A 12,950-nucleotide genomic window follows, 5' to 3' on the forward strand; every position below is an offset into this window, starting at 1 on the left:
CCCCCTCTGCCCTCTGTCACGCTGTCCCCCCTCCTCTGCTCTCTGTCACGCTGTCCCCCCTCCTCTGCCCTCTCTCAAGGTGTCCCTCTCCTCTTCCCTCTCTCACAATGTCCCCCCTCCTCTGCCCTCTCTCACGATGTCCCCTCTCCTCTGCAATTTGTCATGTTGTCCCCTCCTCTGCCCTCTGTGTCATCCTCCATTGCCTCTCTTACCCTGTGTCCCCCTCCACTGCCCCTCTCACGCTGTGTCCCCCTCCACTGCCCCCTCACGCTGTGTCCCCCTCCACTGCCCCTCTCACGATGTCCCCCCTCCACTGCCCCTCTCACGATGTCCCCCTCCTCTGCCCCTCTGTCACCCTCCTCTGCCCCTCTGTCACACTTCTCTGCCCCGCTGTCTGCCCCGCTGTCTGCCCCTCTGTCACACTCCTCTGCCCCTCTGTCACACTCCTCTGCCCCTCTGTCTGCCCCGCTGTCTGCCCCTCTGTCTGCCCTGCTGTCTGCCCCTCTGTCACACTCATCTGCCCCTCTGTCTGCCCCGCTGTCACACTTCTCTGCCCCGCTGTCTGCCCCTCTGTGCCCCTCTGTCTGCCCGCTGTCTGCCCCGCTGTGCCCCTCTGTCTGCCCCGCTGTGCCCCTCTGTCTGCCCACTGTGCCCCTCTGTCTGCCCTGCTGTGCCCCTCTGTCTGCCCCGCTGTGCCCCTCTGTCTGCCCCGCTGTGTCCCTCTGTCTGCCCCTTTGTCTGCCTCGCTGTCACACTCCTCTGCCTGCCCTGCTGTCACGCTCCCTCTCACTCCTCTGCCGCGAGCCAGCCATAGGAAAAAACAACGAGCACATGAACTTACCAATCTACGCGGCGCCGGGACCCAGCAGACTCCTCTCTCCCGCAGCAGTCACTGAATATCGACGTCAGTGACAGCTGCGGAAGAGAGGAGTCTGCTGGGTCCCGGTGACGCTCGGATTGGTTAGTTTATGTGCTCTTTGTTTTTTCCTATGGCTGGCTCGCGGCACCCCAGTGACAGCGCCCCAGCACCCCTGGGAGCCGCGGCGCACACTTTGGGAACCGCCGCCATAGACAGAGCTTTTTCCAATTCACTTCAATGCACCAAATCATTACAATGGAGTGTCTACATGTAGTGCATACATAAAATGAATGACTGGGCATAGTGAGATGACTGGTAGCATCTCTGATATTTTAAAAAATCACTGGTGAAGTCATCTTTTTTAAGTCAATGGAAACTGATAAAAATCGCTTCATCAATAGGAAAGTATAGCAGTAGGTAACCTGTACATCATCATCAGTTATTTATATAGCGGCACTAATTCCGTAGCACTATACAGAGAACTCACATCAGTCCCTGCTCCATTGGAGATCCCCTAACATACACAGAGACTAGAATCAATTTAGATAGCAGCCAATTTAGCTGCTAGTATGTTTTTGGAGTGTGGGAGGAAACCGGAGCACCCGGAGGAAACCCACGCAAACACGGGGAGAACATACAAACTCCACACAGATAAGGCTGTGGTCAGGAATCGAACTCATGACCCCAGTGCTGTGAGGCAGAAGTGCTAACCACTTAGCCACCGTGTTGCCCTAGCCATGAATAAATATGACAGCCATTTGTTTGTAGTGTTTTGTTGTCAGCCTGCATATTACATTTTGGTATACAGTATATTTAAAGCATAAATTTAAAAATGGTTAACATTAATGTAAACATCTTAGTTACATTTACATTTTTTTAGTATCAAATTGCCTTGTGGAAGAAAAAAAATATAATTTTGCAGCACTAACATCATTATGTAAACCAGTGAGAGTAGCTAGACAATAGCATTGTTGATATGACAAAATCAATAATTCTATGAAATAAGTGTATCCTATTAAAAGCAATGTTGAATGTATTTATGTATTATATGCATAGTTATCACTTTTCATTGTTTTGCTATATTTACCAATACATAAGTTTCTACTGTATAATGACAGTCCAAACTTTTTACTTAATGAAAATATTAAATGTCTTTACATCTTTATCATTGGGGTTTAATCAAAGCTATTTGCAAAAAAATATGCTGTTATCGTGGTTTTCGTTACCTCTCCTTCAGGTAGCTGTGTGGCCCCAACAGCTTTCATGAGGACAGATACTGAACCAGCCGGTCCAGTAATGTAAGCAGCTCCTGTGTCTATTGCCACTGTACATCCCTCTTTACAGAAGAGGAGCTCCACACCAACTGACACCCTGTAGAAAATGATATTGTTATAACAAGCTCGGCAGTAATATCCTCACTATACAGAAAGCAGCTTTGTGTTCTAAAGAAACGAAAATACACATTTCTTCATCATAGAAATATATGTTCAAAATATACAGAAGGAAGTTGGAGAGGTATCCATAATATTATGCAGACATCAATACATTTTAATAATGAATAAGATTAGTATGTTAAACTTGTACAGTAAATGTTTTTATGTAAAGCAAAATGTTTGTTTATAAAAATGTGAATAAATATAAAGTGACCAATACATTATCTAAATTCACTAGTTTCTATAAAATAGACAGTTCCAAACGTGACTGTGAAGTGTTCTAGTGATATTACGTATGGGTGGAATTTGGGTGATATACAACTTAATGTGTGTCTGACACTGCTGACCCACTACGAGTTTTCAGGAACAATTATTACTAGGCTCTACTGTGAATGGAGAATAACCAGTAAACATCCAGCCAATGGGTTAACTGGGGTCCGAAAGCTGTCAAGAATTGGATTTTGCCGCTTATGCCTATTTGGTGACCCATTGACACCTGTATCCCAGATCAATGACATCCTGACACTCGAGGTCCCAGCTTAAAAGGAAAAACATTGAGCAACACTGAGTCGAAAAGTACAGTACAACTGTAGTAAGCAAAATAATATGTCTCGCCACACAACTCATCAAACGTTTGGGTCAGCAGCTCTTGGCTATCCTTGTCCTTGTACCTGTTATTACACTCGCAGTGTCGAGAAAGTCTCATGAATCAATGGACCTGTCTTGCCATCTCCCAAACAATAAAAATAATTAAGCACTAATAACTAAACATGAAAGTAGCCAATGCTAAATAATTAGCTCCATTGAATGGTTATTAAAATAAATGGGCATGTGCTGCCTATTGTTGGTTTATATAATTAACCATTTTCTTACATTATTTGAAATGTAGCATTATATGCAATAGTAACATGTGTTAGTACTCCAAGGGGGAGATTCAGTTGCCGGCAATATGGAGCATGGACACCGTGCCGCGTACATTGCCGGCAAGTACGGTAGAAAACTACTCTCATTTTCCTCACACCTCTATGGGGCGCGAGGTAAAATGAGTGGAGATTTCTGTCAAATCCTATCTTGCTAATCCACAAGTGAATATTTTCTGACTATTTTTCTCACCCCTTCATGTTGATATGCCAGTTTCCTTGCTTCTTTAGGCTGAGATATTGAAAGTTCCCGGTGTAATAAGAAGGGTCTGAGCCACCAAAAATAATCTCACCTCCAGGATTTAATTGGGAATCCCTGTGGTGGGAGAGAAAGAATATTGTTTAATACCTTATTATACTAGTATATGTTATATCACTATAAGTTGAGAAATATCAAAGAATTACAGTAACAAAGTAAGAATAATGTAAAATATATAAAAGATTTGACTATGGTGCCCTCATCCCAAGCCAAAGTCTTGGAAATACTGTTACCTGTAGTAATACAGAACAAGCAAATCAATTTAATTCACCAACTTGAAATGACATTGAAGGGGTGCTGTGAGTGGGAGGAACAATCCCAAGCCACAATTTATTCATTGCGGCTTGTGATTGGTCATTACACACATACCCTGCGGTTTTCTGCCGGGCCGTAAGAGAATGGGAAGAACCTTGGAAAAACAGCTGCACCGAGCAGCTTCTGGGCTCCAGCTAGACAGGGGCTACTTAGAAAATATTTTTGCCAGGTCAAGGTTCAGTTTTTCACTGATAGTTTGAAAGATATCTCAATGGGGTATTTTTATATTACATGCCACTTCCAGGAAATAGAATGGAGAGGGTTCGCTGTTTGGGAGCCCTGCCATTTCTGAGGTGCTCAGCTGTCGGTGCTATGATAAGAGTTTATTTGCCTGCAGCTGCTAACAAAACTACCTTGTCAGTTAACATTTATATCTCTCCACACTCCCAATTAAAGCATTGGGATACAATTGACAACACTTCCTGTCTTGGTATTGTACCTATCTTTAGGCCATGGCCCCATGGTCCTATAGTAAAAACTGGAGTGTTCCCCCAAAAATTGGGTTGTTTAGAATCATGATGTAGGCATGATTATTGGCTATGAAATGTAATCAGACAGAGCTAAATGACATGCTTTTTCTCATTCGTTTGATAAACTGAAAAAAGCTTACAAGTTATAAAACAAAACACAAATGAAACAACATGAAATATTAACTTCCCTGTCCAGTTCTTATGACAAACATTTCACTATGACATGATATATACTGTAATACTGTTTAACACTGTTGATGAACTACATTTTTTATGCAACATTATGGGGTTTATTTATCATTAAAGGGAGATATTGAAGATTTTCTACTGCTACCTATTGCAGCAAAATTTAAAATTAAATGTCACCTGGGCAGCTGAGCGATACTCAGCTCACAGAGAAACTGGTTGGCAGCAGTAAGAGGCGCCTTAACACTTCCAGGCCACTACGGGATCTCTGCGCATGCATACTGGAACTGGAAGCCTGTCTTGGACTTCCTGTTCCAGGTTCTTAAAAAAAGAACAATAAAGTTACAAACAAACTAAAAAAATAGAAAAAAATAAATAAGTAACTTTAAAAAATGCTTTATTTTAATTTCCAATGCTGACCGACAGTTATCCCCATCCGGAGATGACAGCAATAGCAGGAAAGTGGTGGTACTTGTACCAGTGCTATCCTTGTAAAATAGGCTTCTCCATACTTCGCCAGAGGCCCAGTGGGTTTTGATATATAGGAAGGACCAGAGGCCAATTTATAAAAATAGTGGTGAAATCCTTTGGTATTACCAAGCCATAATATTTGCATGAAGCATATGTAGTAGGTAGGCGTACCTAAGGTTTTCAATTTTTTTGTAGATTTTTTTGACTAAAAAATTAAAATGTCACCAGTTTTTATTGACATTATATTATTTATGAAATATGACAATAATTGACATAAAACAACACAGCCATCTAGAGAATAAATGTCTCAGAAATGCAACAGAAGGGGCATGATTCATTAAGGAAAGTTAAGCAAAAGTAAGTAAAGCAAAACCATGTTGCATTGGAGGGGGAGGTACATTTAAAATGTGATGACAATTGACTAATTTCATGTGTGCCATGTAGAAATGTGACATAAAATTTGGCGCAGCGTGCAGGCACACAACTTGCAACCATGGTTTGAGTTCAATGTATCTTATACTTGCACCTCTTGCACTTGGAGCTACAGTTCAGGGGCATGTGTAAAAAGGGATGTTGAGACTAATCAGTCATATAGATGTGTCACATTTTGACTTACAAGTATCTTAAAGATACACCTTTTAGGAAGTGTATCTTTGTGCCCACTCTCCCAGAGACTCATTAACTCCTGGTAGATCTCCCTGACTCCTGGGATACCAGGCAATTCTCCCGCATCCTGCCCACTTTATAGTGAAGTGGGTGGGATGGGGACCTCAATGACTCGAATTGCATCATTTTGGCTCCGCCGGCAGAAAGATGCATTTGTGTCATTTTGCTACATAGTGTGGGTCAAATGACGCAATTTGCAGTGCCCCGTACCTCTACCTACTGCTAGTTCATCTCCGCTCCGAGATCTACCGGAGGGGAAAAAATAAAAGTTGGTAAGTATGGTATAAATGGTAGTCCCATTAGGAAATAATTATTGCCCCTGTTAGCAAACAATAGTGTTGCCACCTTAATATAATGAACTGTAATTTTGCCCCTTAATGTAATGAAAAATTAAATTTTCCCCCATAAATTAATTAAAAATTCTGATTATAAGTCAATTGTGCCTTCTCTTTTGTTCTAAATGGTGAGATAGCTCAAAGAGCATGGTCTAAAAAAAACCTGGATTTTGACTAAAATGCCAGCGTTTGACATGTTTTGAATCCGCCACACATTGCAAGCGCTAGCCGTAAACCGTTGGTGATGTGTGGCTCTGACGATGTGGGGGGGTTTGAAACACAACTTTTAGTAAATCTAGCATAAGCAAGCATGTCTGTAACGGGAAGCATTATGAATACATACATACATATAAATCAGATGGAAATTTTTTATATTTTTTGAAAATTGTTTCTTTCATATATCAACCTTAATAAGGGATAAGTATTTAATTCCAAACATACACAGCTACTGATGTAATTACATCTTCTTGTAGGAGATAGTTCCCCTCTGCACTCTGCCCGCCTATGCACTACAGAGGTGCAGTTGCTTTTGTTATCTACAAAGATCTTGCTTATAGCACATAAAAACAAATATAAATTTATTTATAATTAGGGTGTATGTTCCTTAAAACTGTTAGACGAGGACCAATATGAGTAAAAATGTTTTCATTTGTACGTCAACAAGAATTGGAGAGAAGCTCTTGGGCACAAGGTGAGAATTTGTTACCACATAGGGAACCGTGTTAGTGTGAGTGACTTCGGTATGAAGGGGTTGGGAACTTATCTTCTCACTTGTATTGTCTGCAAAGAAAGGAGATCCTGGTTATCCAAGCAGCTGTGGCCTTTTTTCAGAAGGGACAATAGCAGGTTAGGAGAGGGAGAGAATACGGAAGGGTAACATTTTCCATTACAGTGTAAATTACAAGCTGAGAAATGGATACGATGTGATATATAAGGATATAATTGGGAAAGCTAATGTAGCATGCAACTATTTGAATGTGAAACACAATAAAGTCTAATACTCAAATTGATGCAAAATAGGTACAGTTTTGCTGGTTCTACACTATAAGATTTGCTGGGACGGATCACACATCATCTGTAATGTGTATCCGGTGAGCTTTAGTATGTTATGTGTCCCATTCCCACTCACCGGCTGTAATACACTGAGAAGACCTCCTCCTGCAGGATTTGCTCCGACAGAATCCGGTCAAAGACTGGCATGATGTCATCAATCGCTTGCGATGGGAAGCCCATTCCCAGCACTCCGTCAAAGCGGGCAAAGATAAAGGGAAATGCAGGGAGTGCGGTAGCTTCGGCAAAAACCTGGATAACGGGAATACCCGCAACCTGTAATGAAGGATGAAGAGAAGGAGAATAGGTAGATTGGGCTATGAGACAATGACATGACAGAGAACGGTGATAACCAAGAGGATTAATGTGTGAAATTTAATATCTCACTTTTTCCACCTACATATTGATGCTAAGCAGGTGCAAACAATATCAAAAATTGTATTAGTGAAATCTACAGTTTAAAAGACCAATAGGGTCTCTGACATTTATCAGATGAGCCAAAAATGTTGAAATAACTAATTTAGACATTACAGGGAGGCCACCCCCAAGAACATGCTGTCTGTCTGACTATGGGCAGATGGCAATTAAGTCACCCCACTAGGTGACAAAGAGTGCAAGAGCTGTCCATGGTCCATAGTTTACGGAAAAGCATTTTAAAAGAAAGAGTGTGGTAGGAGAGTTGTCTTTTAGTGTAATGTTTACACTTTTGCACAGTGTGTCTCTTGAGATATCTCTACCTCTTCGCACACCTAGGTGCACTTCTAGCTTGCAGAGGTGACTCTAGAGAACAGAAAGCAGGCATGCGCCTTTATGTAGTGAAGAGCATCTGTAAAACCAAGGGGTCTTACACTCTGCAGTCAATAATGAGGCCTGTTATGGAAGACAGATGGGGAAAGTAATATTACACCTGGCATTGGAAGACAAACTGGTAGAAACAACTAGATGTACAATAGCCCCAGTTTCTTCACATTGAGGGCCTGATTCATTAACGAAGGTAAATGCCGATACGTGCCGCATTGTGGGTAAAATTGCCCTGAGCATGCCCAGAATTAGACTATATGTCAGTGAACGCAACAACATCCCACTCATCCTGGAATGCAAAGGACCCTTACGGCAGCCTACGATTTCAGTGGTGGAACAGGGAAGGGACTGGGTGTATGCATGTAGTCAGTGTACGCTAAGGGTGTGCTGAACGCATGCAGCGGTGTCGTATACAAGCTTTGGGCATCTCTAAGGTGTGTGTTTTTCTGTCGTTTCAATTGCATCATCTATAGGCCGGGTGTAAGTGCTCATTACTAGTGACGACAGCCGCGTACGTAAGCTAGAACATGTGATTGTAAGCTTGCGAGCAGGGTCTTCTCACCTCTTTGTCTGTTCTACCTAGTTTGTTTATTAGTTTATTATGTTTGTCCCCAATTGTAAAGCACTACGGAATATGTTGACGCTATATAAATAAATGATAATGATGATGATGATGATGATGATCAGGAGCAAAACAGTTTTTATAAATGTCCCCAACAGGCAAATGCCATATCCGGACATGTACAACCTTTGTAGTTACCATAAATGAGACATATCATTAGATGGACATCAAGTAAAACAGGCAATGCCAGTGATACTTACAGCTACAACGTCCTGGCTCAGGAAGCCTCTCACTCTTCCAGATGCATACTGTATGGAGAAGCCTGTTCCATTCTCAATGTAGGTGTGAGATTTAGAGGAGTCATATCGGTTATGAGACACTGTTATTGGAGAATAATATTTTAAACTTCTAAACCAGGAAAATGCAACATTACATATTTAAATAAATGAACGCAATAAAATGTATCTACATTTCTATATCAATAGAATGTGGTTTAAACCCAATTCATAGAAGCAGAAATAGACAACTGAAATATTATTGATGCAAAACTGTTTTGGAAGTTTATCTGAAAGCGGCGTTCAGATATATATATATCTATATATATATATATATATATATATATATATATATATATATATATATATATATATATATCTATCTATATATATATATATATATATATATATATATATACATATAAATATATATATATATATATACATATATATTTTTATATATATATATATATATATATATATATATATATTTATATATATAGATAGATAGATATAGATATAGATATATATATATATATATATATATATATATATATATATATATATATATATTGTCGAAGTCAGCTAATTGGATAAAGTCATTTCAATTAATATCTAACAACTTGATCGTCTTTGTCTGAAAATTATGCATAGAGCACGCTACGCGTGGGGAAGCGTATCCAGCTGCAACACGTGGCAATAACAGGTTTTACACATTACACGAACATACACATTTGTAATTAGTACACAATAATTGTAGTTGCAACACATAGTTATTTATGTCGAAATGTAGCAATGTTTACAGTTAATATTATAAGTTATATACCTGTTAGTGAACTCAAAGGTTCAGGTTACAGGAAACATGTCATGTTTAGTATCATTTTAATACCCTATTTATCTGCAGTTGTCCGGTTCATTCACCGTAGGGATTGTACATTGCATATTCTAGTTAGCGATGATAGGGAATAAATGTTTAAAATGATATTGTCTGTGTAATGTAAATAGACTAGTTTAAACTGGATTATTGGTGGGACAATCGGAGTGCATCTCCTGGAGAGCTGACCCCCACCTTTGGATATTTTCCTTGGAACTGGCCTATGACCTGCATTACACTGGACCCTCCTGAAGCCTGGACCTATAGAAGCAAGCCACATCATCTGCATTGTTTTACTGTATTCACTGACTGTATATAAGCAGGGGCTCTGGACCTAGTGGACAGTCTACTTGACCACAGCCTTCAGACCTGAATGACTGTACACTGGATCCAGGGAGCCTGCGATAAGTAACGGCTGTACTTATTTTATTCTCACTTGTTACTCTGCTACTTTTGGCTATTAAATCACATTGTGCTTTGGAACCACATTACGGCAATCGACAATCGTTATTGGATAGCAACTAGACGTGCATAACAATATATATATATATATATATATATATATATATTGTTATGCATATATATATATATATATATATATATATATATATATATATATATATACACATATATATACAGCTCTCTCAGTATTTAGTTACTAGGCCCCCATGGTTACTCTCACTCTTGTGTACCAACCTATTACAGAAACAGAAAGGAAGTATATAGTACCCTCCATTCATGTAGTGATTGATGTACATTTAAATATATAATTAAACAGAAAAGTAAGACTGGGGTACAGAGTAATTTGAGAACGTCACAATTTTCTGACCAGGATGTAGCTCCATGGCATGTTCTGACAGTAAAATCTCTATGGTGTGATAGGGTAACTATCTCCATTCACTTCCATGTTATGCTGAGTTTAGAACACCATGGTTTCCTGTTCAGAAAATCATCCTTGTATTCCACCCCAAAATTTTGTGCCAACCATAGACACTGAAATTATGTTCTGACCCAAAATACTATGTTTTAAACCAACAGCTTATTCCTGCACAGGATATTTGTGTTATAGGTACCAAATAGCTGTTATGTGCACACAAACGTAATAAAAGCAGTCCAAGAGCACAATTACCTACCGCATGCACTGTAGAGCGGGGAACAGAGGCGGGATGGCACCCACAGGTTGGCAGATCCTGTATCAAATACAACCTTGAATGTCTGCGGAGGAGAACCAATGCTAATCTCCCCAAAATACTGAGTCTGCAAAGACAAGACACAATTATTATTTGAATAAAATTAGACATGAATTGTTTGTTTCATCTGTGCTGTTTCTGTATGATCAATGGCACTGAGCAATGGCATTGGAGACTGGAGAGTGACAAGAACACTGCTACCCCTGTTTCTGTGTGAGCAATGGCGCCAGGGCCGTCTTTCCCATTGGGCACAATGGGCAGGTGCCCGGGGGCCCTGCAGCCCAGGGGGGCCCGTCGGAGGCAGGAAAAAAAAAAAAACCTGGAAGAAAATACTTACCTTGCGGTCAGCTGGCGACCCGGCTCCCTCCCTGGTCTCCTCCTCCGTGCGGCGCTCGCAGTGCATGTTGGGCGTGACGTCATCACGCCCGCCCGCCATCCATTGCGGAGCGCGACGGAGGAGGAGACCAGGGAAGGAGCCGGATCGCCAGCTGACCGCAAGGTAAGTATTTTCTTCTTTTTTTTTTCAGGTTTTTTTTTTTTTCCCTGCCTACGACGGGCCCCCCTGGGCTGCAGGGCCCATATATATAATAATTATTTTTTTTTTGTATATCTAGGGGCCCCGGTGCACTGCTGTGCCCTGGGGCCCAAGATGTTCTTAAGAGGGCCCTGAATGGCGCTGGATCTACTGGGGAGGGAGGTACATATGGAATCCAAAACCCGCGAGATCCGACAACACAACAATGATGTTTGGTCTCAATTCAGATCCAAGGATGCTAGAAAGTACCGAGCCAGCTTGCGAGCCTACTCGGATCCCCTAAGTTCGGATGGGTTCGGAGCCTGAGCATCTCTACTAATATGGCATTTGGGGAGGACTCACAGTTTCAGACACGGTTTCTGCATAAGTACTGTAGAGCTAGAGTGTACTTATACCCAGACTCTAATGTAGACTTTTCTTGAGCTCTTCTTGTGTTTGAACACGGGCGTACGTGTGTGCAAGTTACGTGCGTTATTTTTAAAATACAAGTTTGTTCCACATCCCATTACTTGGATCAATAAACATGGAAAGTGTTCTGAAGTAGTTCCTGACCTGCATATATGAATCCACAATCATTTGCACTAAGTACAGCATAAATGTATGTAGAAATAAAATATATTTACGCTCCATCTTTATAACACCAACACATACGAGCAGGTACATTCTCTGCATATATGTGTAATAAAAAGAGGGCATTAAAAGACAAAGCAAGATTGATTGGCTATGGGGCCAACAATTGTCTAGTTAGATAGACAGACGGTCAAGCAGATGTATATATATATATATATATATATATATATATATACATATATATATGTATATATATTTATGAAACATTGATATATATCCAAAATGCTGTGCTGAGTTATATATCTTGTTACTCACATCCAGATAGTTGGTGAGAACTGTTGGGGCTGTTCCATTATTAGGATTCTGTCCCCACAATCCCTTCAGCTTCAATTCTGGGAAAACATCGCCCACTTTCACCCTCATAGCTTGTAACGTTTCACGGATTGACGGCATTTTCCGGAGTGGGATCCTATAGCAGAAACAGCAGAACGGTGATATATCATTTTATTTCTCATTCATGTTCATGTTTATATAGTATGCATACTTGCATTCGTTGTAGGTAAGAAGTTGGGAGAACATGGCCTTTTCTGTGTGGAGTTTGTATGTTCTCCCCATGTTTGTGTGGGTTTCCTCTGGGTGCTCTGGTTTCCTCCCCCCACTCCAAAACCATACTGGTAGGTTAATTGGCTGCTATAAAAATTGACCTTAGTCTCTCTCTCTCTGTATGTGTCTGTGAATGTCAGGGAAATTAGACTGTAAGCTCCAATGGGGCAGGGACTGATGTGAATGAGTTCTCTGTACAGCGCTGCAGAATTAGTGGCGCTATATAAATAACTGATGATGATAGTTTATGCATAGAGGAGCTCTTAGCTTCACTAAAAAAGGTGGATGATTTATCTCAAAGCTATGTGGTTTATCTCAAGCTATGTAGTTTCACACAGGAATAGTGCATAATTATTATACTGATCAATTAACACATTTTAAAAAGAATAACATTTTGCAGCTAGGCAATATTTGACCAGTATTCAGCTATGCAGCCACGTGTCACTAATATGTAAAAGTATTGTCCATTACCTGTATAGTGCCAACATATTACTTAGTGCTTTGCAGAGAATGTTTCAGCATTTTTTAAATGCATTTGGCATGTATTTGGCATATAATTTGGGACAGTAAAAGTGA

The 12,950-nt window shown here is 40.5% G+C and overlaps 1 protein-coding gene across 2 annotated transcripts in view; it reads right to left on the bottom strand.

Annotated features, from left to right (window-relative positions):
- Window positions 1-12,950, bottom strand: part of REN (renin) — a 29,949-nt gene that overhangs the window by 12,110 nt on the left and 4,889 nt on the right. For both annotated transcript variants that reach the window (XM_075198149.1, XM_075198148.1), the window contains exons 2-7: window positions 12,087-12,240; window positions 10,610-10,733; window positions 8,588-8,706; window positions 7,044-7,240; window positions 3,406-3,528; window positions 2,086-2,230 (exon numbers count right to left, since the gene is read on the bottom strand). In XM_075198149.1, the coding sequence (XP_075054250.1) occupies window positions 2,086-2,230; window positions 3,406-3,528; window positions 7,044-7,240; window positions 8,588-8,706; window positions 10,610-10,733; window positions 12,087-12,240 (862 nt within the window). The remainder of the gene's footprint in view (window positions 1-2,085; window positions 2,231-3,405; window positions 3,529-7,043; window positions 7,241-8,587; window positions 8,707-10,609; window positions 10,734-12,086; window positions 12,241-12,950) is intronic.

The sequence above is a fragment of the Mixophyes fleayi genome, chromosome 2 (genome assembly GCF_038048845.1).
Source record: "Mixophyes fleayi isolate aMixFle1 chromosome 2, aMixFle1.hap1, whole genome shotgun sequence".
Classification (NCBI taxonomy): domain Eukaryota; kingdom Metazoa; phylum Chordata; class Amphibia; order Anura; family Limnodynastidae; genus Mixophyes; species Mixophyes fleayi.